This window comes from Patiria miniata, unplaced genomic scaffold, assembly GCF_015706575.1.
Source record: "Patiria miniata isolate m_02_andy unplaced genomic scaffold, ASM1570657v1 HiC_scaffold_7, whole genome shotgun sequence".
NCBI lineage: Eukaryota > Metazoa > Echinodermata > Asteroidea > Valvatida > Asterinidae > Patiria > Patiria miniata.
Genome location: NW_024037074.1, coordinates 32,820,874 through 32,848,172, shown reverse-complemented (window position 1 = coordinate 32,848,172; position 27,299 = coordinate 32,820,874). Strand labels below are relative to the sequence as shown.

Here is a 27,299-nt window from a genome sequence, read left to right as displayed (position 1 = left end):
TTGCACAAGTACATGTACACATGCGAACCTCGTGTTCCAACACAGATAACTTGTTCTCACGCATTCATTTGAAATTTCACAGAACTCTATATTTATCTGCCGTCTGGCTGCATATTAAGATAATGTCACTGAGTAAACATCAAAGTACACATTCAATTCTGGTAAACAGAACAATCTGATGAATGTTAATCCGATGGTCAATCTGCTCCAGGCAGCAGAGGTCCTATGGTCCACTCTGTCCTGGACAATTACCAGTTGCTACAAATTTGTGGAAAGCATCACTTAAATTTAGAACAAAAAAATAATAAATAAAAGAACACTTAAGACAAGGCTGTCCTAGTATTTAGTCGCAGAGCCCACAAAATTTGAATCATTTGATTCAAAATAGCTTTTCACTGGAAATACATGTACATGTAGATATATTTTCATGCATCTGGCCTACACGATGAGACTCTCTAAAAGTGTTTCAGCGGGGCTTGTATACCGGTACTTTGTCAATGAAATTTCAGTCTTGAAACTTTCACAGAACATTATAAACGTTATTAGCATCACAAATTTCAAAAATCTCCAAATCGCTGGAAAACACCCCCATGCAGCTGCTTCTCCATTTGTAGCTCTGGCCAATTCTGCCTGGTTGTGACAAACCGCGTCACAATATCTGCTTGGGAGATCCCTAACAAATAATTCGGCCTAGCTTTAGTATGGTTTAGTTGGATGAAGTACATGTAGGTCAAATATTGACTGAATTCAGAATCTGAAACTTGAATATCTTGAAGACGCAAGATTATGTAAACTCAGATAGTGGCTGTGCTGTATGCATATATTCCAATTTATGATTACTGCCCCGTACCAGATGTTCAGTTTTCCAAGCCCGGCAGGGTTGCTAGGCAACCCTTACCATCCCAAGACTGTAAAAAAAAAAAAGGAGAAGGAACGTCTGGCAAGATTATGCGGGTGATCCTCGAAGAGAAAAAGAAAAATGGAATGCATGCTGCCTGGCGCCCACTCCTTATGAAAAAAACTAAAATTCCAATCAATTGCAAGGAGAAAGTAACAATTAGGTGCAGTGTCCAGGAAGGGGGAGTAATCTCGATATAGCTTGCGTGCGGACCGTGGAGGTAGACACAGCACTCCCAAGGAACCGCAGATGAGCTCAACTCAGCAGGGGGAGATGCTGGCATTAAACTGTAATCATATCAGATGGCTTGAGCGACGTTCAAATATCAACGTCACCGGAGCGCATATGTGTACACTGTGTTGTGATGACAGGGAGCCGGATTGGATAACTGGTCCCCGAAGCTGGCAGTCAGATTGACTAGATTGGATTCGGTTACGCCGATGAACATCAGTCCGGATTTGATTTCAATATTTTGGAGATTTTATTTCAAAATTTGACCGCGGGCTTAACTCATTGTGACAAATGATTCACTGTACAGTTTGTTACCATGGAAGGTTTAAGTGCAAGTACATCTGTATTTTTGTTGGTTTTTCTTTTTGGTTTGTTACAAATTAAAGTTGTGTACCCATGTTTTTCAACATATTCACACATACTGGAATTTGTATCCTTGTGGAGACATTCCTTTGTTCTCGTGTACTAAAGTTTTTGAGTTTGAAAGTGTAGTTTAAAAATGCTCTTTTTTTTAACCAGAATTAATTTTCCTTAGCTGAAATTTGGACTTAATATCCCTTTTCTAAGACTCTTCCATTTGCGACGATCAACATAGCTTGGAAATTCCAAGTTTTTGAGTAAAATCCATATATCTATTTCGTGAAAACCTTGTGGAGACGTATTCATCTATAGAAATTGCCCTGTGGAGAAGTATACAATCTTTTGTTCCCTATTGTACACCAGCTCCAGAGGGTACGGTGTATCAGATCAATGTTTTTTCCCCTAACACATTTTTAATATGTATGTTTGTTGAAACGAAAACCTTTTTTTTTCTTCTCTATTTCGGACTTTATCAACCCACTGATAATATACTCTTATTTTGGGTTACTTTTGCGTCCATACTGTGCAAAAAGATATGCCTGAATTTATTGTAAGGCTGCATATAATTTGAAATTTGGAGAAGTAAAATTTTTGTAAGTAAAATGCAAACGGATTGTTTACTAGAAAAATAGCAAGAAGATTGCTAGTAAAATGGCAATTTAAAGGCATGTCAGACATTTGTAACCACCCAGAAACGTACATTTTGTACCTGCCGATTTAACAAGAGAATCTTTGCTCAAAGTGAAGATAGGACGTGTATCAAATACCCTGTGAAATTATTCCGTCTGAAATGGTACCATTCGAAAGAAAACAATCATTGAAGGTGGTTTTAGAAAATGTAGCTGCAGGCACAGAGTTTGCGATGTAGCATCAGAATCCAGATACGAGACAGTCCCAAAAATTGTGCGTACACTATCTCTGTTTTCTCAAAATGTGCGTAGGATCCACTGAGCTGAAACTTCAACAAGTGAGTTGTTATGCACCCTTCTTAAGATTTTGAATAATTTTGTTGCTTCAAACGAAAAAAAAATGCACAAAAAGCAAATGTGCTCATGTACCTTTAAAAAAACACCTTTTTTTACCTAGGGTGAAACTCATAAATACATGTAGCTTGAGAAGAGCAACTTTAAGATTAATTGATTTTAGATCTCTCAGATCCATTATCAGCAAGCACTCTGTTTTTACCAGCTGGAGATATCCAAAACTAAATCTGCTGAACTTTAAATTTATAAAGGTTGTTCTTTTCTGTCATTTTAGGATGCAAGAAGAGAGTCCTTGTCGAGATTTAGTTCATCTTGCCCAGTACTCGCCGACCAGAACGAAAAAATACATATTCCAAGTGAGTAAACACAACTGTTTAACCTTCGTGTAACCTCGTCCGTAGGCAGTGTAAGGGGGTGGTGCAAGGGGGAAATTTGCCACCCCCCCCCTCCCCTATTTGAAACACTTTCGCTTGTTTGCTCACTTTCAGATATCCTGCTACAGAGATGTACATGAACATGAATGCAGGATGACATTTGTCAGGATTTTTTCCCGATTTTAGGATATTTGCTAGGATTTTTCCTGATTTCAGGATTTTTTTTAAAGAACCCATTTTGAAATCAGGAATTCCGGAGGTTTTACCATAAAGGCATATTTTACCTGTAACTTTTAATAAAGAACAAAAGAAATTGTTCTTGTAAGGGTGTCTTTAGCCAAATACAAACATATAACACACTATCCATAGAGCCTACGTTTCTCTGGAATCCCCCAAACCCTCTGCCGATTATTTTGTGGATTTTTCATTTCTCCCCCCCCCCATCTCACCCCTGCCATCAGTGCAACCCATGTTCCCCTAACTTCCACCAGTTGAACATTCTAGCCCCCAAGTCCTATCAGTGTAGTTTATGACTATACTACATGTATTTAAACTGAACTGGCTGTTACACTCTGAAGCAACGGATCCTCCATCCTTGATCCCCAAAACATCACGTTCTGAAGTTGAGGGTTATTTCCCCCCAGTTCAAACAATAATTCCCCTAAAAATAAATTCTTTGGATTTGGCCAGTCCGGATTGTTTAAATTTCAAAAGCGGTCCAAAAAAAACCAGAAACCAAAAGCTAAAAAAAAATTCTTATTTTTGCCGCCTTAACTTGGAAGAAGAAATCCAATACCAACTAACCAATCAAAAAGTTGCGTTTACTGCAGCTATGTCATGGGGACCCAAGATGGCTGACACTGCTTCAATGCATGGGCATTGTCAGCCAGTCCAGTTAATTAGAGGTCAGTGTTACAGACACCCCATCATATCTTTACTTGGGTTGGATCAACAGTTGGGTTGGATCAACGCATTTGGGCAAAGCCCAAAACTCAATCACCCGCCACCCTTAAACGAAGGCAATTCCTGCTTTATGTATTGTGTGTGACAGAGCTTTTAAGAGCTCTGTGAATAACTCTGAAAATGTTATTTTTCAAATCTTATAAATCCATCATCTAGTAATGGTCAAGGAGATTACAAACTAGGAGTTCTGGATCATTGCTCCGAATCATTAATTAGATATCATGGTTATTGGTTCCATGACGGACATTACACCTTATTTAATGCTGGAATTGCCCAAATGTAGTTCACAGAAGAGTTGAATCACATTAGAATACAGAGTTGAACGGAACGGTGAAATGGTATAGAAGGAAATAATTACCCTCTCAAAGTGCAGTTATTCCCAAGGCATGGATGAGTAGTAATTCATTTTTTTCCCCTTCTTCTTCTCTAACATCACATTTGTCATCGGATCAGAAGTTCTTCCTAGAAAATTGGCTAATAAAAGCCCAGCCTGCCTTTTAGGGAGGGCATGTCCCTGAGAAAGTGCTTTACAAAAAAAATTCTGGGGGAAAAAAAAAATCTCAAAAATACATGTACCGGTACCTAAGCCCCTGAACACGCGTACACATTTACTTGTAGCTGTCCTGAACAGTAACACTAAAAAAATCGCCCAAAAAAGGGGAAAAACCTAAAGCTATGCTTATCCCATGGAGATTTCCTAGCGAAAAAAATCTCCCAACCATTCACATGAGGATTGAAAAGAAATCCCTCATTTTTTTTTTTTGGGGGGGGGGGATTTGACTTTCTTTTTTTTAGTTTAGGGAAGAGGAGTTATCTTCCAAGAAAATTAGCTTTAAAAGCCCAGCCTGCCATTAAGGGAGGCCGGAGATGATAAAGTGCTTAAAACAAAGACAAAAATCTCCATCAAGCAAAGCAAATTCTGTCAAAAGACCACACTTTTCTATGCAGCTGTCCCCAACTTGCCATGAATGGGTACATGGAAAAGGAGGGGGAAGGGGGGAGAGACACACACACAAACACCCCCCCCCCCCCCAAAAAAAAAACCACACACTAAACCTACGCTTATCCCATGCAGATTTCCTAATACAACTCAGTAAATGTCACCCATTCACATTCAGATTGGGGGGGGGAATCCTTCAAGAAACAAATTGTGGGGTGTTTTTTTTTAGATTTTAAAACATGTTCAAAAAGAAAAAGGAATTTCCCTCATTTTTCTCCGTGAGAAGAACCGATGTTGAAATCCAGTCGGCCAATTTGACTAAGCTGCAAATTCCACACAAGCTGAGAAAAGGTTACCGGAGAGAAGATTGCATTGAGTTAGTGGTCAAAATGGTATTTACATACAAATGACTGTTTGTATGCTCCCTTAGCTTCTTTTTTTTTTAGAATTCTATATACAATACCAGATCCATAAATATGCATCCTGTTCCTTTGAACAATTACATGGAAATGTCAGGAGTGGGAATTTTCTGGATTTCTCATGATTTGGGGATTTTTTATAAGAATCCCTGTTGTAATCTGGAATTCCTGAGGTTTTACCGTAAAGGTGTTTTTACCAATAAATGTTTATAAAGAACAAAAGAGATGGGCATACATGTAGACCCTACGTTGCTGTGGGGCTTTTGCGACTTTCCCCCAATCTCACCCCTGAATTACATGTACAGTGTAAAGAAAGCTATCTCCGCATGTGGTAACCAGCTGGGAGATTTCCCAGAACTTCAGAAGTTCGGTCCGTCATTCTTGTGTGTGTCACCTAAACGGAGTTTTGGGGGATACTTACCAGTCCTAAATTCTATATCCACGTATCCCCGTATGACTGTCGTCCACTTCGGGCTCTCTCTTACCTGCTCATTCCTACATTTGCATTATTCCTTATAGGCCGTAGGCTTTATCCGCTAGATTTTACGTCTCGCTTTGGGCCAATACAAAATAGTATTCTGCATGTATGTTAAAGTTTAGGTTAAGTTTTTGGAAAAAAAATGTATAACTTCTACATGCTTTCATGGATTTGAGTGGGAAGAAACAATTCTTCATCGGATTACCAAGGTCAAAGGTCATGTAGAGGTCATGTAGAGGTCATTGTTCAAATCTTTTTCAAAATGTTTCTTTGTTTACAGAATTTGATGGATTTTGATGTAACTTGGATGGAGTGATCCTTGGGTGGGGGGGGGGGGGGTTCATGACAACTCTTCCGAAGTTGGAGGTCAAAGGTCATCCAGGGGTCCCTTGAGGTCATTGCACTAAAATGCACAAAATTTGACTTTTTTTAGGAACACAAAACCTACATTATAGGGATCGACCGCGAAAAAAGGCGACACGAGCGATCCGCGGATCACCTTGTTTTTATATCAGCGATCCGTGTATGTTAGTGAACTTCAGTTGGATTGTTGAAATAAACAAAACAAAACAAAATTCTGGCTATAAAATACTAACTCCCAAATCTGTCCATTTCTGAAAATTACAGCAAAAGCAAATGTTGTGTGTTACCTTTAAACAAATTGACTCTTCAGCTTAAAACTAAAAAAAATGGCAACAGGAGAGAAATTGTCATGAAAACGCAGCAAGTAATAATAAAACATGTCTAAAAAGTGCACTGCATCCAACTCCAAGCTCACGGTGACCCCATTCCGAAGTCTCTATCCCGTTCGTCTCAATAACGACAAACCCTCGCAGACTCTCTCTGCGTAAACCCTCAGAAAGTCTTTCCACGTAGTCCATCGCTTTTGTGATCTGCTTTCCCCCAGTCCCCGGATCAATCGAGGGTGGGGATTGGTCGTAAACATCCCCGGGGGGAGCAATATGATCGTCCGTGTTCATGGAGTGAAGCACGGCCGGGGATGCTTCGGAATAAAATCCCAGGCAACCTTCCTTATTGATTGTGGGAGGATCAGACGTCAAATTAGAAACATGGGGGATACTTTTTAATCATGTTTTTGTCGACGACAGAGTGAATGATTTTAATGATACACTGAACTTTTTGTCTTGAAACGCATATTTTGTCTAAGAATCTTTAAGTCCTCCATAGTCGTATTTTTTGGGTTTTTGTTTTGTTTTGTTTGGCTGGCGCCATCAATGTTTAGTCACAATTTGAAACTCCTGTTTGGGATCGGAAGAAATACCAAGAGTGCCTTGCAGAGTTCAGAACATGAACAAGAACATATCTTTTTTTTTCCCAACAAAATCTGTTCCTCTCCAATGTGTGAAAGCCATGAGGCATCCTTTTTGGGGTGATAAGTTTTTTATGAAGTGCACTTTTTTTTTCAATTTAAAATGTTCCATGTCATTCAAGGCACACATTCTTCACTTTAGGCATTAAATTCTGTTCAAATTGTGAGCCCAAAAATTTGTTCTTTGAAAATATTTCTACATAGGGTACCGGTACGCCCACTGATATACCACGGCAATAAAATACAAATATATAAGGCAAGGCAAAAAAGTCCAATCCATTTGTCCGAAAAGGTCAGCAAAAGTACTGCAGATGGATACTTTTGAGAATTAATTTCAAAGATTTTATTCACATTTATCGTTCTATTCGGTGCACCACTATACCTTGTCCAGTATTGTATTGTGTTGGTGTGCATATCACGATGCTGCCTCACTATGTCATTGCACTTTCACATCATGTTAATTTCAGAGGGACGGTGTAAGGAAAACCTTATGGTGTTTTTTAATGCTTTCTGAGCCAGCATATAGTGCATGAAGGGACCATCTTAAAAAACTGTAAAATAGCTAAGGGATCATTACATGTTATATGCCAAGTCAATAAGCCGATTGTCCTTTCTGGATAAAATAAATTTGTTGTACGAGTGCAAAATCACAGTGGGTACCAGAAACAATTAAAGACATTGTTTTGTTCTGAAGTAAGCACAAAAGTTTAAAAAGTTTGGACAGTGAAGTGCATTTATGATTTGTGTACATGTGTGTCATGAAACATGAAAGTTTCTATCGTCTTTTGCAGAATGTAGATTCGGTTACCTCGTCCCCATAGACTCATGTGCATTTATCTGCCACATTAATCCCGACGTAAAAATCTTCGAAACTTGCTATGCACATGCGCAGTTGGAATACCAATCTGGGGCCAATTTCAAAGAGCTGCTTAAGCACAAAATTTGCTTAAGCACAAAAACATCTTGCTTAATAAAATCAGGTTACCGGCCAAAACTCCATGCGATTGTTATGCTAAGTAAACAACCGCTAAATACCAGTCACAAGCAATATACATCGCACGCATGGAGTTTTGGCCGGTAACCTAATTTTACTAAGCAATGTTGTTTCGTGCTTAAGCAAACTTTGTGCTTAAGCAGCTCTATGAAATTGGGCCCTGGCTTCAGTCAATAGACTGAACTGCTGTGTCGCAATGTCTCAATATGTACATGTCCAACATGTACATTGTATCACTGCAAATTTTGCAAAAATAGGTTAGTTAAACAATGAGCAGTAATGACAGCTTGAATTGGCAGGTAACCTTTCCAGAGGTGAGAACGCGTCACGTGCGCTTAAGGGTCTTTTAACACAGCGCACAGCGTGACAGGTCAATTGGACTGTTAAATGCAGGGCCCACATTGTCTCCGTTGACGCGCCTGCATGTGTGCACAACAGAAGCAATCAATGTTTGACATTTGGATTTCGACCCCTCTTCTCTCCCCCCCCCCCCCCCTCTCTCTCTCTCTCCAGGAATAGAATATCCTTGGAGGATACTATAGGATGAGGGAAAGATCCTAGAAGAATTTGTTGTCAGATCCGATTCTTCTCAGTTTAGGTATGGGATGTTAGATCCTGTTCAAATCAACATACATTCAACCATACTTTCCCCCCTCCCGACCCACTCCTCTCCCTTCACCTACTCCCACCCCCCCCCAACCACCCCCACCCTTCCCCCTCCCCCTCCTCACAAGAGTGTTTAGGAGAAATACAAAAAGATTACAGACAGATACATGTATGTATTTGTTATTTAAATCCTCCTTCAGGGTTGTGCAAAAAGAAGGAAACCCACTTTTGACAGGAATGATAACCTGCGTACTTAACTTATTTGAACTGTTTTTTTTTTCCTTCATAATGCAGTGAAGTATCCGGTTCGTTATTAAAAACGTTGTATACGGGCGTGCACCACTGATTACTAGCATTCATTGGATAAACACTCAAGTTGCGTTAACTTCCGGTTCCAATGATTCCAATGCTACTTAATGGCCAGTGGGCATGGTTTAAACTGACATCACAATAATGAACTGGATAGCTCTTCAACCATATGTAGTGAAAAAATCTTTAAAAAATAATTCGCAAGAATAGTGTTATTATGTTAATTTGAATACAAGTCACCAAAATCACTGTTGTCCACGTGTAAGTCTAGTCTAGTTTTTTTGTCTTGAAATCAAACTCAGGCACTCAGTCAAGCAGATGGAATAAAGTCGTCCGTAGACAAACAGGTTTGGCACATGAAATTTTTAAACTACCATACCTCAGAGACAAAATATGCATTTGCAATCATTTTTTCGTCACTTATGTAATAAAGATCAATATTTTAATACCATTAAATTGAATTTTTGAAATACATGTATGTTAAACAAGTAGGTGAAAATTGCTGTCAAAAGTGGGTTTCGTTCTTTTTTCACCACCCTGTTCATCAGCTGGATGAGATTTCAAATCATATTTATATAACAATTACCATCCCCTTCCCCTACCCCTCTCCCCTCTCCCCTACATCCATATATCCCTCCCTCCCCCACCCCCCCCCCAAAAAAAAAAAAAAACAAGAGAGGAAAATCCTTGGAAGCAACTCAAGTGAGAAATGGAAGTTCACAAAAATTTGATATGTTATCCCATCTAAATCCTCCTGAATCAGCCGTGAGATTTTAAATCCCATTTCTATAAGCATTATCACCCCCCCCCCCCCCCCATCCCCTGTCCCCCGTCCCCCGTCCCCCGAAGTCACACTTATACAGCCAGCATTGAAGTCACTCGCTCCCAGCTGGCCCGGAGGTACGCAGCGCCCCGGCCGCCAATTATACAAATTTAACACATCGTCTCATCTCGATGTCTTCCGCATGGCCTGTCGCTTGAGAGCGCGTGATCAGCGAGCTGAATTTTTATGAGTGAGCTGAATATTTTTTTTTTTCCCCCTTTCTGCGGGAATCTGTCAGTAAGGGGCCATCGTTGCGTGGATAATTGCCAAATGAGAAGTGGGAATGATTCGTCAGTCCACTCTCGCTTGCCGTTAGCTGTAGTGTTTTGACAAGAAAGAAAGGAAAAAACTTAATAAAAAAAATTAAGAGAGAGAGTGAAAAAATTATATTCATTTTAACCCATCAATCACCAAAGAAAAATAAAACCTTGGAAAAGATAACAGTTATCATGTCAAACACTGATAATTTTTTTATCAAGGCCACTTCTCGTCACCCTCCCCCCCCCACCCCCCCGTCAAGAAATACTGAGAACAGTAGATATCTTTAAAAAAAACACCAAGAAATACAAAAATAAAATGCATCAGACTTTTGTCGGTTAATAATATTTTTTAGTCCAAAGAAAGAGTAAATTTAGTGCTTCTTTTTAAAAATCACTCAATTTGATATCCTGATAAATTGGAACTTTTGTGGGTGAAAACATTGGCAGTTCCTTTCGGTTTTATGCAAGATTGGGGCCTATTACTGAAGAGTAGCCCAGCTGCATTGACTTTAAACTCATTTTGTTGGATTGCCTCACGTTTTTCATAAAACTTCACAAATTTAACGTCGTCTTGTAATGATTTTCAAACCCCTTTTGTTGAAGACAATTTCGGCCTCGGTGAGCGGTCATCAATGGCCTTAATGTGTGACCGCAGGTCAGTTTTACGGGGCTGACCGTGACTTCCTGGGGGATATTTTTCACGGGTCGTAAAATTTCCACTGAACTTAAGGGTCAGTAGGATTCATATTATGGACTCTAAATCAGTGGCATTTATTGCCCTGCATACTTTATTGGCTTAAGAAGAGTAACCTACATGTACGTGTATAAACAGTATTGGCCAGCCTGAATTTAATCAATGTTATTATTACATGTAAATGAACGCCTTTCCATTTTATACTGTGATCTGAAACGTGACCTGCTGAGGCAAAATGACTTTTTTATTTGAGGACTGGTAAGTTGAAGTACTCGTCAAGTTTCCTCCATCTCTCTACCCTTGACCTTGTTTTTTTTTTTTAGAAAGATAAAAAAAATATTAAATTGTAAAGATGTCCCTTATAATTCGCCATTATTTCTTGCTAAAGAAAATTCTTTTAACCAAACTTTTGCAAATGGTGAGATTTCTTCATGTTTAATAGGCCTAAACATGTACTAATGTACTAGTAAAGTCATTTTCCCTACCCTTGCCAAAAATTTGACTTCGCTGGTCCGAGAGGGCCAGCCTCCAGTATCTGTGTACCTATCTCAGGGTGCGTCTGTTAAGCTCACCAGGGTCGACACAGGTCAGCTCCGTGTCGTTTGATTAGCTCTGACGTCATTCTCGGGGCTCACCCGGGTCAGCCACTACAGACCCTGCTCGTGGAGCAGAGTCAGTGGTGGAAATATGTCACACGCATGCGTTATTTATTCCAAGAAATGGACAAATATGGCGGCAGGACAGCGGAAATGTGAAGTGGACTTAAAAATTAATTATATTTGAAGTCTGTAGGCCTAAAGGTAATCATTAGAGTTCATTGCGACTTTTGAGGCTAAACTTCCAGCCCAACTTTTTTGAGTTTTGCATTTGACTGAAAAAGCAGTGCGTTTTGTCAGTGGCTGCGGCCACGGCTATGGACGTCACGTGAGGATCGTGATGGCCTGCGCCGGAGTGTTCGATTAGCCCGGCTTTCGTGGCTAGCCCAGCTGTCTATACCCGAGTCGATCCAGTTGAGCTACTTGAACGCACCATCAGTGACTGACTGACTGTCCATGGACTGACTGATTGTCACTTGTGAATTAGACTTGCATAAGTCTCACCTTGGTCAAAAAATGACATCGCTGGTCCCAGAGGGCCAGCCTCCAGTCTCCATGTACATGTACCTATCTCAGTGACTGACTCACTGACTCACTGACTGACTGTCACTTAAGACTTACATAACCCTCATCTTGACCAAAAATTTGACTCGGATGGCTACCTAGACCTCTCAGTCCAAACCGTGACCAGCTGTACTAGGTTTGTCTGGTCTTGGAGCAACTATGTTCTCCTTTTGTGGGAAATCAACAGAAAGAACAAGCAAAGGGATTGAGGCAACTCTATTTTCCCAACCCCTAAAAAGGTTGTGAACAAGCCCTGCATTCGCCACTTTACTGAAGGTTAAAGTTTTAATGGTTTTGAATAATGCTGTATTCAAGAAAATTATACCATCAGGAACAAACGGTAAATAATGTTGACTAATCTTGTTGATTGTTTTCATTCTCTCACGATAGGAATTGTGTTGACTCCGCCTCCATATATGCACATGTTAGGTAAACTGACGTTCTTGACGTTCAACATTTTAATCTTGCACACCATTGTTACACTTAGCATCATGACCCATAGCTTTAGCACCGACAATGCCCCACGGTATCATGCGCCCACGGGAAAAGGAGGCTCTACTTGCAAGAAGCTTGCAAATTTAGCTTTGGAACTGAAAAAGTCTTTGTTTCGCAAATGCATCCATGCTTTTTTTTTTTTAGCAATATACATGTAGTGATGGTGAGCAAAGAGCCAATTGTCTTTAACACAAGGCTGCACTCCCAACAGATGTTTCATTGCAAGTACAGGTAGTTAAGCGTTATAGTGCCCTAAGTGGAAGGCAATAGATTTCTATATTCCAACTGTGCAAGTAATATTCTAGTAATGCCATAGGCCTGGTATGACATAGTTGGTGATTGTGTAGTTGGCCCCGTTCCTATAAGGGAAAGAAAACCACTTTTAGGGATATTGGTCTCACCAAACTAGTTAGCAATCTTTAAAAGTGGATAGAGGGCATGGTTTAAATCTTTGAAAGGTATCTTTTGGGACAAAACTACGAAGACGACAATGAAATGCAACACAGAAATAAAGATGGTGATCACTGCAATGCACGGCATGTGTACAGAGAGAACGCAACACGGCGTTGATTTGCATGGTATCAACTGAGAAAATGCATACGAATGGAAATTTTGGAAATTTTGGAATGGTAAAAATACTCCAAAATGAAAGAGGGCCCGTAACTACACAATCGCCACATAGTTGCTACATAGTCAAGCCAAACAGCAGGACACTAAAAAAGTATCATTTTAAAAAGGTCCTTGCTTGTTGGTTTTTAGGAATTATTCAGAAATTTAGGAATTAGTTCAGAATTAGGAACTAGATCCAAACTAAAATTTTGAATGGCTGTTGTAGAGAGCTGAACTAACTACATGTAGTTTGAATAAACATTTATGACCTTGTTTTGCCAGCATAGATTTTGTAGAAGTTTTTTTCAACATAAAGGAGAATGACATCTGTAGGAAAGCTTCAGAAGTATGTTGCATTGAGTCAAAGATTGGTATAACTGCATACGTGAAGGGAAAAATGCTGTACTCCATTGCACGCAAGGCAGCACTGCCATCCATAAAACCATGCATTTATGTGCCTTCATTTGTCCACATTTGTCACAAATTTTTTGATGCTCAAATATCATGCCATCACCAGACACCATAAATAATTCAAAAGACCGAATAATTCAAAGCAACTCGTGGCTAGTTTTCAAAACTTCTTTTTGATTCTGGCTACATCTCCGCCAGTGGACTTAATTTGGTAAAAAAAGATACTGTGAGTAATTGTTAACATGCAATTGTGGTTTAATATTCTACCGTGTGTCCGCGCTTGAATTAACTTTGGAAGTTAACGCAGGTAGTCATTTGTTGCGTAAAGTTTACCGCAGAATCTTACGAGGGCACCCTGCGATTGACCTCTTTTACCTGACACCGGATGTGGTCGTGGAAAAACGTGCCAAATAATATCGCAGAACACAGCAGAAATATGTTAAAATCTCACATACAGAATGTTTGTAGGCCTGCAATAACAATGTACGTAATTCTTGCGCTACCCGGTTGGCCCTATAAAGCTTACCGCTGCGGAGCATATAGAACTTACAATCGACAGTCGACAATTTGGGAAGTTTACCGGCTGTCCGAAGTGGACTTGATTTGGTTTAACTTAACAATGAAAAAAGGCCCCATAACAATGACTACAGTCTCCGTTTGTTTTACTTCAAAAAAGTCCAATGCTAACGGGACTTACGTTTAAAAACAAAAGCTATGTTGGCTTAAGCTTAAAAAATAAGCCAGCCGAACCAGCACAATGCATGAATATCCACAATTGCTTGAATAAAATATGTTGCACTGCTCACAAGAGGGGGCTGTTTACATAAGGCTGTCTATGGCGTTGAACAGATTAAACTCCTGTGCTACATTGTATTTTAATACATTGTATGTATTCATTGGTGGAGCCATAGAACCATATAGAGTGCTGGGGTAGTCTTGGGCAGTACAGGGGGTTCCAGGCTGGCAGTCTGGGGAGGTACAAGAAGTAATTGGTTAAACGGTCTACGGGGATCCTTTGCACAAAAACGTCGTTGGGCTTATGAATTGAGTGGTGTAAAACATGCAATATTTTTTCTATTATACTGGGATCTAGAGTTGTCATGTGACCATCACAGTTGTAGTCAGGTGATCATCACAGTTGTCATGTGACCAAGTCAATTACAATTCGAATAGAAAGTCGATAACAAGTTGAATAACAAGTCAGGTCAAAAGTAACAGAAGATGAATAGTAACAGAGCAATATTTTTATCCTTATAGCACTTCCAATGATGATTTCTCTTTTTTTACTAATTTCTTGAAGTATCTGTCTTTTAAGTGGCTCTGGGACTTGTGGTTAGCAATTACATTTTTTTTTTTCCAAAAAAGCTTTGATTCAAAGTTTTAATGACAAATGTTGCTCAAGGCGAAATAGAACTGGTATCAAATAACCTTTGAAATTATTATTATGAAATGGTAACGTTAGCAAGAAAACAACCACTGAAAGTGGTTTAAAAAACTGCGCCCACAGGCACATCTTTTTCATATTATACGACACTCGTTTAAGTACTGGGAGGAGTACCCATCCACTGGGACCTCGATGTCACATACTCAAACCGACTGAATGAGAATCATGTCCTGAATGCTGATTTGGAGTAGTACACATAACAAGAGAATGCAGTTCAAAATATCAAACAGCCTCTTTTGAATGGCAAGTGTTAGCGGTGGACTCGGGTCCAAAAAGTTGTACTTAGATTTTCCCTGTATTCTTAACATTTAGAGCATCTATTGAACTGAAACTTGAACAAGTTAGTTATACACCCCACTTGAGATTTTGAGCAATTAAAAACAATTTAACCCAAAAAAAATGCTCCAAAAGTAAACGGTTCTGTAGAAGAAAGTTTTCCCTCTAAAGGTTTTTAAAAAAAATTAAAACAAAATTCTTGCATGAACCATAAATCTTGCAGTTAATTTCCCACCTACCTGTCCCACCTGGCTATCCACGCATTCCACAGAGGACATGGCCCAAGAGACGCCGTCAGTTGCACATGATCACATTCGTGGTCTCGCGTTCTCAACATTTCAGACCGGCAAGCCGCGTTAATCTAATAAAATTGGCATTTGAAAGTTGCAATTGATTTTTCCCACCTATCTTCTTTTTTCTCTCCAGTAAGTGAGTGAAGTATGTGATTGCACAAGCACGCATACATTTGCAGCATGACTGTTAATGTTTTCAGTCTCAACAATGTTTTTTTTCGGGGGAGGTCATACTTTGCGTATTGATCATACGCGACTGCTGTCTGATAGCTTGTCATGCCTACGCAAGAAAAAAGATGCTGTCAATATTTACTACAGCTAATAACAAAACACAGCCAAATTCTGAATGGCCAAAATCTTTTATGGTGTTATTGAAAAAAAATCATTCCATCAATTTTGCTTTATTTATATATTTTTTTTAGAAATTTGTTACGTCACTTTTGCGGTTTTGGGTTTTTTTTTTTTTTTTAATCAAAGACGGGTTTCAATTTTCACAAATGCTTCCCTGATCTTGTTGGAATTGTTAAGTTTTGCTGTCAACAAGGTACTTAACAGACCTGAATCATAGTATCATCACACTTTGTGTAAACAAAACGTGATTCCATTATGATTCAGGTCTATTGTAACGCATTGAAAGCATCAATAGGACTTATCTGGAAATCACAACAACATCATTGAAGTGTCACCCTGCTTGCACAGGGGCCGCGGTTACAACTGCCCAAATTCATGCGCACCTTAAATTTAAGAATGCATGCTTACATGCGCATGACCGTGGTGGCCCCCCTCAATGAGCAGGTTCGGGTAATGACCATTAGTCGACTAGTGGTTGATTTGTGATGTAACTTACGCCTGCGCACTCATAGCAATGTGCGAATGCCTCTAGTCAAACCACGGTCAAAACGTCATCAAACGATCCTGGCTCCCCGTTGCACTTTATAATGCACGGCGCTATTGGTTATCAGTGATGGAACGGTGCCCTGTGGTCCGGTTCCAAATAGTTGACTAGAGTAGTCCAAGCATCCTTTGTTCAAGCGAAGTTAGTTGAGCTATGGTAAGCTATAGTTCTGAGCATGTCCTCAACCTAAGACTACAAGGTACTAGTCTCTAACATTAGCACATTAGATCTAGATCCAGTGCTTTCAGAACATTGATAAGTACATGTATAATGTAGTTATGAGAAAGCAGTATCAGTTTTTGGTAGCATTATGGCTGTCAGATGAGTCACAGTTTTATTGAGAAATTGCCATTTTCGTGCCTTATGTTATGATGACCTTTCGGGAATATAAAGAGATCGAAACGCACTTTTCATGAAATATATCAATATTTCGAAAATTAGTCCTCAGTAAAAGTGTGCAGAAACATCACCCTTTGTACATAAGTGTTATTTACTTCAACGCTCACCTCCAAAGTTTTACGAAACAGGGTCTGTATCAGTCAAACAATAGATCTGTCCATTAAGCCCTGCCCATTTGTCCCCGCCTACTTGTCCCCGCCTACTTGTCCCCGCCTACTTGTCCCCGCCCACTTGTCCCCGCCCACTGCACATGTGGACAAACATGCACACCTCCCCAATGCCACACTGCATGTTCCCGTCACACATGTGCATGCATGTCAGACTTTTGGTCATGCATGTTGGCCATCGACCACAGCTGTGAGTGGTCAAAGCACCATGACGTGGTGCTATCCATAGCCAATGTAAAGAAGCAATCCAAAAGCGTTGCATGAAGATCTGTGCAAATGTCATGGAAATTTGACATCACATTCGTACCGAAATTTGCCAGAGTTCGTACACGTTTCAATAATGCAAATTCACTGAGCGAATACTTTGCATTGATGTCATGAATTTCAACTTGCGTTCACTTGTAATGCGAGCATGAACTGTCCTTACAACAGTTTAGCAACCATTTTTGCAATTAAAAGGTTGCGGTACCCCTGTTATATTGGATTCAAACCAACCAACTGATCCCTGCGTGCCTGGTGGTTGAGTGGTAAGACGTCCACTCTAGTAAGCAGGAGGTCATGGGTTCAAGTCCTACCTGAGTAAGCCTGTGAATTTTTTCTCCCAAGCGCTTGGACAGCACTGAGTATACAGTGCTCATGAAACTTCGTTGTGAAGACCAAAACCCAATTTGAATATTTTTTTCCCATTTCTTGGATGGTCCCACACAGACATTCCAATGAGGGAGGAAGCGGCCGCTGGTACCCGCTACCTCCAAAGCGACGAGGAGGCTGAGCAAGAGGAAGAAGTGGAGGAACCAGACGAGGAAGCCCAGGCCCGATCCCTACCCCGGGCCCATGACGACAGCCCTCCAGTGGCCCACGAGGCGGCCTCTCTGATGAACGAATTTTCAGAAAACGCCTCGGGTATGGATGTGCTGTTTGACTCTTCAACCGTTACCCTCCCGAATCCTTCAAAATTCATTTGTAGTTTTCAGAGGATTTTGTCAGTTTCAGCAAAGTTGATGAGCCCGGACATTATTACTTTGCATGCGACTTGAAAGTTTATGTACAAAGCATGTGTCTTTGATTTTCCTACAAATCGGAAGTTTTTGGAGGTTTTAGGAAAGATGCAAAATGCCAAGGGAGTTAGGGTTAAAACAATTCCAAACCTGTTCACAGATTTTACCAACCGTTGAAACAAAATCCAAATTCCTGCGATTTCAGTCTCCAATTTTGTCTTTAAACCTGAACAAAGCTATGTTCGCACTGGATATATTGGGGGTAAAAATCACCAAGACCATGGTTACTTTTCACATTATAATTCCAGTGTGGACAGTCAAGGAAACCTTCTCTCCTTTCCTTTTTGTGAGTGTAGTGGTTATTTTAACTGGCCAAACTTGGCTCAGTAAAACTGATATTCCCGATTCGAAAATTCAGGGGGAAAAATTTCCAGAATCAAAGTTCCAAATTCTATAACGTTGAAATGCCCACAAGTCCCTGTAGCGCCCCAAACTGACCTGCCTGTTACTCCTTCCAAACCATCCAAAACCGCCCCATCACTCTATAGTTTTATGGAGTCATTAGGGCTAATGAGTTTAAATTGTCATGAAAATTTTTCCCAACAGTTAACAAATTATTGGCATGTTTTCACATTCTTAGCTCCAGTTTTCGAGGAGGTCCCATCAGCAGGGGAAGGGTCCGCCACACAGTCTGTCAGGATCCACGTGAATGACGTCAGTGTGAGCAGCGACCCTGGCAGGTCGGAGGACGTCACCTCGGGTCAAGTGTCGCCGTCAAGGTTAAATGGAAGCAGGTAAACGCAGGCTCTGAATTGACCATTTGAAGAGTTCTTAAAGATGTGCCGTCCGTGCTGTCCAACAAATTCAATTTTATTATTCTGAAGCCCGGTTCATACTTCACACAAATGCGAATGCGAAGTGAGTTTGACGTCATGAAACATTCGCTGCGAAATTCGCCCGAGTTGAAATATGTTCAACTTTAACGAATTTGTAGCGCGAATACTTGCCTCGACTTCACAAATTCGCTTTCGCTTTCACTTTCGTGCCGAGTATGAACCGGGCTTTACGATTGTTCTAGTTATAGAATTGAACAAAAGAAACTGGTAGGAGTGGGGTTTGAACATGCAACCTCCGGAATATTGTGCCAGTGCTGTACCAACTGAGCTATACAGCCTTATGTTAGCGGTTCCCCATTTTGTCAATTTCTGTTAAAGGGGTGCTACCAGATGTTGGGTTTTTTTTGTACACAAAACGTACTGCTTTACTTCTTTAGGTTTTTTTGTACAAAAAACGTACTGTTTTACTTATTTAGGCACCTGCAACCTGAAGAAAAACTCTGGTGCCGTTTGTTTCATGTACAGTGTACTTTCGTGGCAAATGTGTTAGCAATAGGTCAAGTCTCCATACAAACAGCAAAAGTCAATTTTTTATTTCTATCGCGTTACCACTACAGCTTATTCTACAATCTTTTTAGCCACTCTGAATCAATATGCTGAGAAAGTGTGACGTCACCCTCACCCAAGTTAGGCTTACTTCATTGACAACGGTACATGTGCATTCTATAACCACAAATTTCACATACGTTTAACACGTACGAGCGCAGACAGTAGTTTTACATCTTTTTGTTTTGGTTCAAAGAGGAGAATCAAGCCCATTGTGAAATGGATTCACAACAGCCAAAGCGAAACCATGGTGCTCACTGGGCCGTTGCAGTGCGCTTGAACCAATAACCATGGTTGCACCGAGTTGACCTCCGAGTGATGTCACAACTATTCCAGCGAATTGAACAACAATTTTGTGTGCTCTGAGACAAGCTTTGCTAGGCTTGCCTTGTCTTGTTAAAAGCAAAGATTCCGGAAAAAATGATGCAACCTGATGCCACTTCAGCGGTTGTGTACAGAGTCTATGGAAATTTTTTTAAGTATTTCCTAACAAATTGGAAATGTTTCTCAGTCCCAGATTCATGTCTTATCATCATTTTTGCAATGACTGACCTTCATTGAGATGATATCTGAAGAAAAAAGTGGCGTCGGGTTGCAACTTGGGCTTCTAGCTGTACATATGACCTAGGTTTGAATACAGATAGATTTGATGTCTGGAGGGTGTTTTACCTTTCAGACCACTATGGTAAAAGATTAAATTTAAACATGCAATCAGTTTGCAGCGATGACCTCGAGGTCCCATCCTCCCTGATTTTCTCCTCTCTCCAACTCTTGTCTCTTTTCTAGTTCTCCAGATGATTCGTCGGAGGACCTACTGGACATAGAGGACCCTCAGAGGGTGCGTCGGCACAGCTGGGGACCTACCGATGAGGTCATCATTAGCCCCTCCGAGGAATCCCAAGAATCTGATGGGTTACCCCTGAGTTTGGCCTTAAGAAGGTAAAGAAATGCCCCTCTCAAAGATTCCTCTTTATTTTAATTATTTATTACTGTGTGTTATGCTGCTCTTACAATATTCCAAATTCTCAGTTTCTGAGGGAATACCTTTGGGTACCGTGAGTTTGAGTACGAGTATTTTGATATTCGTGTATGAGTGCAAATGCTAGTATTCTAAAAAATTAGTCGAGTTGTACTTGAGTACAAGTACCGAGTACGAGTACCACAACACTGTAGTTGACCAGTCAATGATGTAACTAATGCCTACAAGGCATGAGATTTTTCAGACTTTTGTCGGAAATCAGACCAATTGAATCTGAAAGAAAACATTATCAATGTGTAAAGAAAGGTATCTTTTAGACCTTTTATCCAATTTTCAGACTTTCTTTTAAATTGACAATCTCATCCCTGTGTCTACATGCCAATAGCAAAATTTGAACAGCATGAGTTAAAAAAATCAGTCACATGTTATCGTGAAACTTCTCATGCCTGGTTCCCTGCTGTGCATTGCATTAATAGGCATAGCTGTTGATTACCAGTGATGCAACCAACTTTGGTAGGCTTGATAGTTGAACAGACTTGTCTAAACCATTGTTGACTAGGTTGAATTGGATGAACCTTAGTCAAACCATGGTAAAAGATTAAATTTTAATCTAAGTTGTTTACGCTTCTCCCATCTTCGCTTTGTTGAGTTGGGTCACATTTGTAGTGATTATTAATTATATACTCAGAAATGAAATATTATTAATGATATATATTTTGAACAATTAATCCTGCAGTAAAAGCATGGGTCATCTGGACGTGAACAGCGAGGAGGAATTCCACGATGCCAAAGAAATTCTGACTCCAAAGTCATCGAAACAATCGGTGGAACTCTCACCAGGTCAAGGTATAAACAATTATCATGATGCGGCCAGCTTGATTTTGTCCCATTCAAATCAACTTGAACAAAGCTTGGCTTGAAGGAAAAATAGTCTGGTTCCTTTTTGCACAAAACACATTATCATTCAGTACTGTGATTGGATACAGGGAACATGACTGAAATGGTGGCAGCATTCTAAAAGTCTATGGGCCTCTTTGATGACCAATCAAGAATCTATAGACCAATTCATTAAGGCCCCCCCCCCCCCCCCCCCCGTGGTGTTTGACCAATGACAGCTGTGATTCAAGTCTGACTATCCGTGCACAAAACTCTGACGTGTGCACATGCATATGACGCAGACGACTTGAACATTCAGAGTGGCATTGGAGAGTCGCATGTGTGATTGCCCACATAAACCTATTGAGTTTTTACAGCTTGGCTCCTTAACTTTTACTTCCTTGTTATTTTTTGTTTGGAAACTATTTGAATCTGTCAAAATCCGAAACTGTACAGTAATGTTGTGCATTGGGTCAGGTTGACGACCAGGCCAAACCGAACCGAAACATTAAAGATATAAACCGAATCCGAACCCAACCCGATCCGACCCGACCCAACAAAAATTCAAGTAAAAACTGATCCGAACCAACCCAAAACCAAACCGACCCGAAAAAACCTGAATATCTGGCTTGGGCATCTGTGTCTCTTCATACCATATGGTACGGTGAAGACTCATGACGTGACCTACTGGTGGACATACACGTTATAGACTGTGCGTGATAGACTGCAAACCACGTGCACATTCACTCTGTGGGTTGACGTCGGTCGTAGCGGGGCACAGTAACTGCAGTATTATTCCACCATGTGAATTTCAAAACTGTTTCGGTTTATTTCGGGTTTATCACAGATGGGTTAACCGAAACCGACCTGACACGAAAACACAAAACCGAAACTCACCCGACCCGACTGATATGATGCTTTATTTCGGGTTTTTCACAGATAGGTTTACCGAAGCGACCCAACCTGAAAATTGCAAACACAAAACCGAAACTCACCCGACCCGACTGATATGATGGAAAAACTGAACCGACCCAACCAGAAGTCGGTTTCGGGTTGGGTCGGTTTTGCTTTCGGGTCGGGTTTGCACAACAATACTGTTCAGTAAACTAATGGCACACAAGTGGAGACAACAAATTTAGTTTGAACATGGGATATGGTCTGATCTTAATTGGCCAAACAAAAAGGTTGTGTTTCGTCAACCTTTCGTCTGTACATGCATATTTAAGTTAGTGATGGAATCTGACGTTCTTCTAGTGCATTATGTCTGAGCAGTTTTTGGTCTGATCCTCTACCATAAATGTGAATGCTGTTACTCTGCATTTGTGCTGAGTACCAAATGCTTACAAAAACATACTCATATTTCTTGGACAATAGCCAAGAGAAATAACAGGCAGGAAATGGCGTGCACCATTGCAGTCCACATCCGGTATTAAGCTGTCATTGCTGTGTATGACGTCAAGCTGTCTTCTTTAAACACTGACACAAAAGCATTTGGCTGCTAATACTGCCAAATGTTATAAACATTAAGTTGTTAGTCCTTGTACCTCCCCCAAAGTGCCCCGCCTGTTACTCCTTATACAGCCCAAACCGCCCCAAACGGCCCCAGCACTCTGTGGCTTTGTGGATTCATCAAGGTTTATATACAATATAATACATTGTTATACCTCTGTCTTGAATACTGTATTTTCATTGGCCTAGAACAATCACGTGTTAAGTTTATAAAAAGTCCTGGCACACTCCCTGGCTTTGTACGTACGGTACGTACATTGTACGGTGTGAAACGCTTGTATCGTTGGTACCCACGCTATTTTCACCATATTTTCACACATGAGTGGGAGCAGTGAACTAGCAGACAATCAGCTGTTCCGAGCACGCGACATGCATGTGAGTTGACGTTCGATCGTCATGATTGTTGTGTTTACTGCTGTTTGTTTTCGTGAGTTTTACATCAAATCCAAAGAATCCAAGACAGAGGTATAACAAATAATTGTTGACTGCCGTGTGATGTTGGATATGACGTTTTGAACACCAGAGGGGCGTAAAGCACCCGAGACGAACCCCTCGGGTGTTCAAAACGTCATATTCCACATCACAGCAGTCAACAATTGTTAAATGTAGTACAGTTGCTAATGGGTTAAAACATGTTACTGATTGCAACCAGTTGCCATGATGTAAATTCCAGAAGTTGAGATTCTGTTTGCTTTAGGCTTTAGCCACCTCTGTGGAAACTATTCTGTTTGTTTTTAGGAGTTTGTTTCCAATTTACATGTATATCAAATTTCCTTTCCACGCCAAAAATGGGTTTACCCTCCTCCCACCCCCCCCCCCCCCCCCCCCGCCCCTCCAAAGGAAGGATGGAATGTACAATAAATGAAGTAGTCCTGATCTATGCAAGGGTATTAGATGAAATCTCTGTTGTTATTAAGTCACAGTCTAAATGAAAACATTTCCTCGTTGGATTTTGTTGTGTTTAGCATGGTCAGTGATAACATGATTAATGCAATTGAAGCCTGCAGGACCAGTGTTGAAGTCGAGTCCATCACAGATCCTTTCACGGGACTAGTCATTAGAAACCGGGGAGGAAGGACTGCTTTTGTCACAGTTTGGTTGAGTAACTTGTGAGGACTTGTGATGGACTCGACAAAACTATGAAGGACTTCAGTGTAGCGCTTTCATTTTGCAATCATAAGGCAGCCTTTCCACTCGGCCTAACTTGAACTTGTTAAAACCATTTGCTGTATTTTTTTCTGGTTAGAATATGCTCATCTAACCCAACTCTTTGCTCCCCTCCCTTCTCTCTTTGGCAGGTCCGAGTGCCACGTCATCGCCCATCGACTCGAGGGTCCCCGAGCCATGGACGGAGTCTCCAGACATCACCGAGGTAAGTGACAAATGACGCACGTTGTGGTATCAACTGACGTCATTCAGGTCTTGCGGCCAGGCAGTGACTGTCCTTTATAGCTGTCCCATTGGGAAGAATCTGTGCAGTCTGTGTTGTTCAAGCGACTATCCATTAACCTCTTTGCGTAACATGGCGATTGTGGGAAGTCAGAAAATTCAGGCGAATTGTCAGAAAATTCGTATAGGTTTTAATGTATAGGTTTTATTTTTAAGATAAACATGGAACTCACTGACAGCAATTGACATATTAGTCCCTGTACTGCCCCGAAGTACCCTGCCTGTTACACCTTATACCGCTGTAGCGTGAATTTACGTTTCTATGAAAATCGGACTCATTGGTAATATTGCGCATGCGTAAGTATGATAATTAGGAAAGTGACCGGTCACGTGAGAGGGATTAACCAATAAAAGGGAAAAGGGGTCCGATTTTCATAGGAGTCGGATTTTCATGTGACACCGCCACTAACCGCCCAGCTCTCTATGGTTTCATGCAGTGTGGTACAATGTAATACAATGTAATACAGTGTTATACAATGTAATACAGTGTTATACAATGTAATACAAGTGCTAATGGGTTAACTTGTAATTCCCCCTGCTTAAAAAGGAAACTTTACAAAATTAACTTCAGGAGTCTGAAGAGGTAGAGGTCTGCAGGAATCATGCCTCAGGAAACAAGTCAGAATTCTATCAGTCCTTTTGAACTAAAAAACCTTAGATTGTAAATGCCTTAAAAAGTCACTGACATTCACTACAAGTCACTGTAGTTTTGTTTGTTTTAGAAATTGAGATTTTACATCGATAGCGCCTCTGTTGGAAGTTTTCTTTGCGTGAAAATGTACGATTCCTGGATGTAGGGGCTGGGCAAAAACTACTCAGAATTGTTGAAATCATCTATACTGATTCATAACTCTCCATTTGTGGGGTCCATTTTAATGACCATGTTTCTGATTTTGTGTGTTTGTTACCCTACCTTTTTGTTGGTCCCAGAGAGGGCCGCGAAATTTCTTTTCGAGATCGGACAATATCAAAAGAGGGCACTTTCTCTGCGTTATGCATATTCATGATGTCCAGGGAAATTAGAGAATAAGTTATATAACAAGGTATAATAGTGTTTAAACCACCACTGATTGGCAGCTCATTCGCGGACAGGTTGAAAGAAGTCCCGACTTCTAATCAGGTGATACGAGTTCAAATCTCAGTGAGCGTTTTTCACTTCTTCTCATTTTACCTTTTAAATGAGTAAAGTGATGAAGGAGCATTTCTCACAAGACGTAAAGCCTATCTTGGGTTTGTGTCATGGAGAACAAGGCATTAGTTATGCATGTAATGGACCAATCAGAAGATGGAAAGCGGATGTCGTGTGGGAAAAAAGATTCGCGAGAGGACCAGCCTAGAGTCCTCTTAGTACCTCACTCACTGACTGACTGACTGACTCCCCGACTAACTGTTACTTGTGACTTGACTATTTACCTACAAAACTGACTGACTGTCACTTGTGACTTCACACTGGTCTGGGAGCAGCTTTATGAAGCTGGCCTATTTGTGTACATCTTGTATCATGTATGTCTTGTAGCAGCTACACCAAGTGTATCGTTTCGGTTTGCGGTGACACCATGTGGTAATAACTACTGCTTAGAAGATATTAGTTCTGAAAAAGAACTTGTCCTGCTTATTATCAACTTTGCTAAGTAGTTTTTTTTTTTGTTCTGATAAGAACAGTCCTGCTGTAAGTTCTAAACAAACTTGTCTTTGGTCTCAACGTTTCGACTAGCCTGCTCTAGTCATCGTCAGGAGACTGAAGATAGTTGACTTCACCAAGTGTGCATGAGTCTGGTGCCGCTTGTTTCATGTACCCATACAATAACATGTTTAAGCAGTAAGTCAAGTCTCCATGCAAACGGCGACAACCGATTTTTAGTTCCATCACATTACTGCTGCAGTTCATTGTACCAATTTTGTAGCCTTTCCGAATCAGTTGAATAGAATTGTGTGCAGCTTCATTACATGTAGGTTGACTTATCTTGCTTCTGAGCCTGAACCCAGACACGACAAAAATACATCAAAACCCGCTTCAGACATCTGGCTGCACCAGCTGGTCGACTGCAGGAAACCACTTCAATTCAGAGACCGGTTATTTATAGCAAGTAAACTTGCAATCAGTCCCCTCCGGCCCAAGTCAGAGGCCGGTTATTTATAACTAGTAGACTTGCATCAGTCCCCTGTACCGTGTTGTCCAAATCCTGCTTATTGGAAAATGATGGCTAAACTTGCTGGCCTGCTTTTTTATTAGTTTCACAATCAGAGACGGCATCACTTAATGTTCTGATCATTCTAACTTGGGTATTAACAAAAAAAATGAAAAAATAACAAATAACTGAAAATAATGGGGTTGAGCGAATTGCCTCACCTAACATCAACACTATAGTGTCCATTGAAGTATACATAAGAATGCCAATATGAATATTGCAGGCTTGAGATGCTTCAGGCTTTTGTCTGAAATCGGACTTTTTGAGTCTGAGAGAAAGATGTTATCAGTATAGAAAGAAATGCATCTTTCAATTCAATTCAATGTATTATTAACCATCATGATTAAAAACATGAAATTAAACACCCCGTGTGTGAAAAACAGTTTAAAAGGCAAGAACAAATCCACAAAAAATAATCAAAAACAACGTACAATCACATACAAACAGAATATGAATACAAACGAATACACCATTATACAGTTTTTCAGACCTTTCATCCAATTTTCAGACTTTTTTTTTAAATTGACAATCTCGTCCCTGATATTGTTATAACGAACATTTGGCATAAAAAGAGGGTCGCTTTTGGCTCCAGAATTTTATGTACAATTATGCCAAGCCTTTGCAGCTAAAAATCACTACCGACTCCCTGCCCATGTACCCCCTCAACGGTTACAAAGGGAGAGTTGGGGGAGACCGCTGGGAGGGACATTTGAATGCATTGCCGACAGTGACTGACGTTCACGTGAAGACCCTACAGGTGTGTGCACATTCAGACGGTCATAGCTCAGGCGCAGCTTGATCCTGAAAAGTCAGTCGCCGCCTCTTCCGTGTTGTTGCAAGGTCGACCCGAGGGCAGCCTAGTGTCTCCAGTAATTGTAAGTAATAATACACGATGCATACTCCTCTAGTCTGGCACTAGATGCTCTGTAGACTCTCTTCGTTTAGTCGCAGGTTGCCTTTCCAGATGACTCATGGGTTGACTTGGACAAGTCTCTCATGAACCTTGATACAAGCCAGACCCCTCTCGGAGATCACTGCTTCGAGCC

General features: G+C 40.6%; 1 protein-coding gene across 9 annotated transcripts in view; it reads left to right on the top strand.

Annotated features, from left to right (window-relative positions):
• Window positions 1-27,299, top strand: part of LOC119746309 (A-kinase anchor protein 13-like) — a 135,106-nt gene that overhangs the window by 58,869 nt on the left and 48,938 nt on the right. For 8 of the 9 annotated variants that reach the window (XM_038223184.1, XM_038223182.1, XM_038223180.1 and 5 more), the window contains 7 exons: window positions 2,747-2,828; window positions 12,213-12,251; window positions 17,520-17,714; window positions 18,450-18,603; window positions 20,038-20,190; window positions 20,967-21,076; window positions 23,914-23,987. In XM_038223184.1, the coding sequence (XP_038079112.1) occupies window positions 2,747-2,828; window positions 12,213-12,251; window positions 17,520-17,714; window positions 18,450-18,603; window positions 20,038-20,190; window positions 20,967-21,076; window positions 23,914-23,987 (807 nt within the window). The remainder of the gene's footprint in view (window positions 1-2,746; window positions 2,829-12,212; window positions 12,252-17,519; window positions 17,715-18,449; window positions 18,604-20,037; window positions 20,191-20,966; window positions 21,077-23,913; window positions 23,988-27,299) is intronic. The other variant, XM_038223181.1, reaches the window with a different exon arrangement.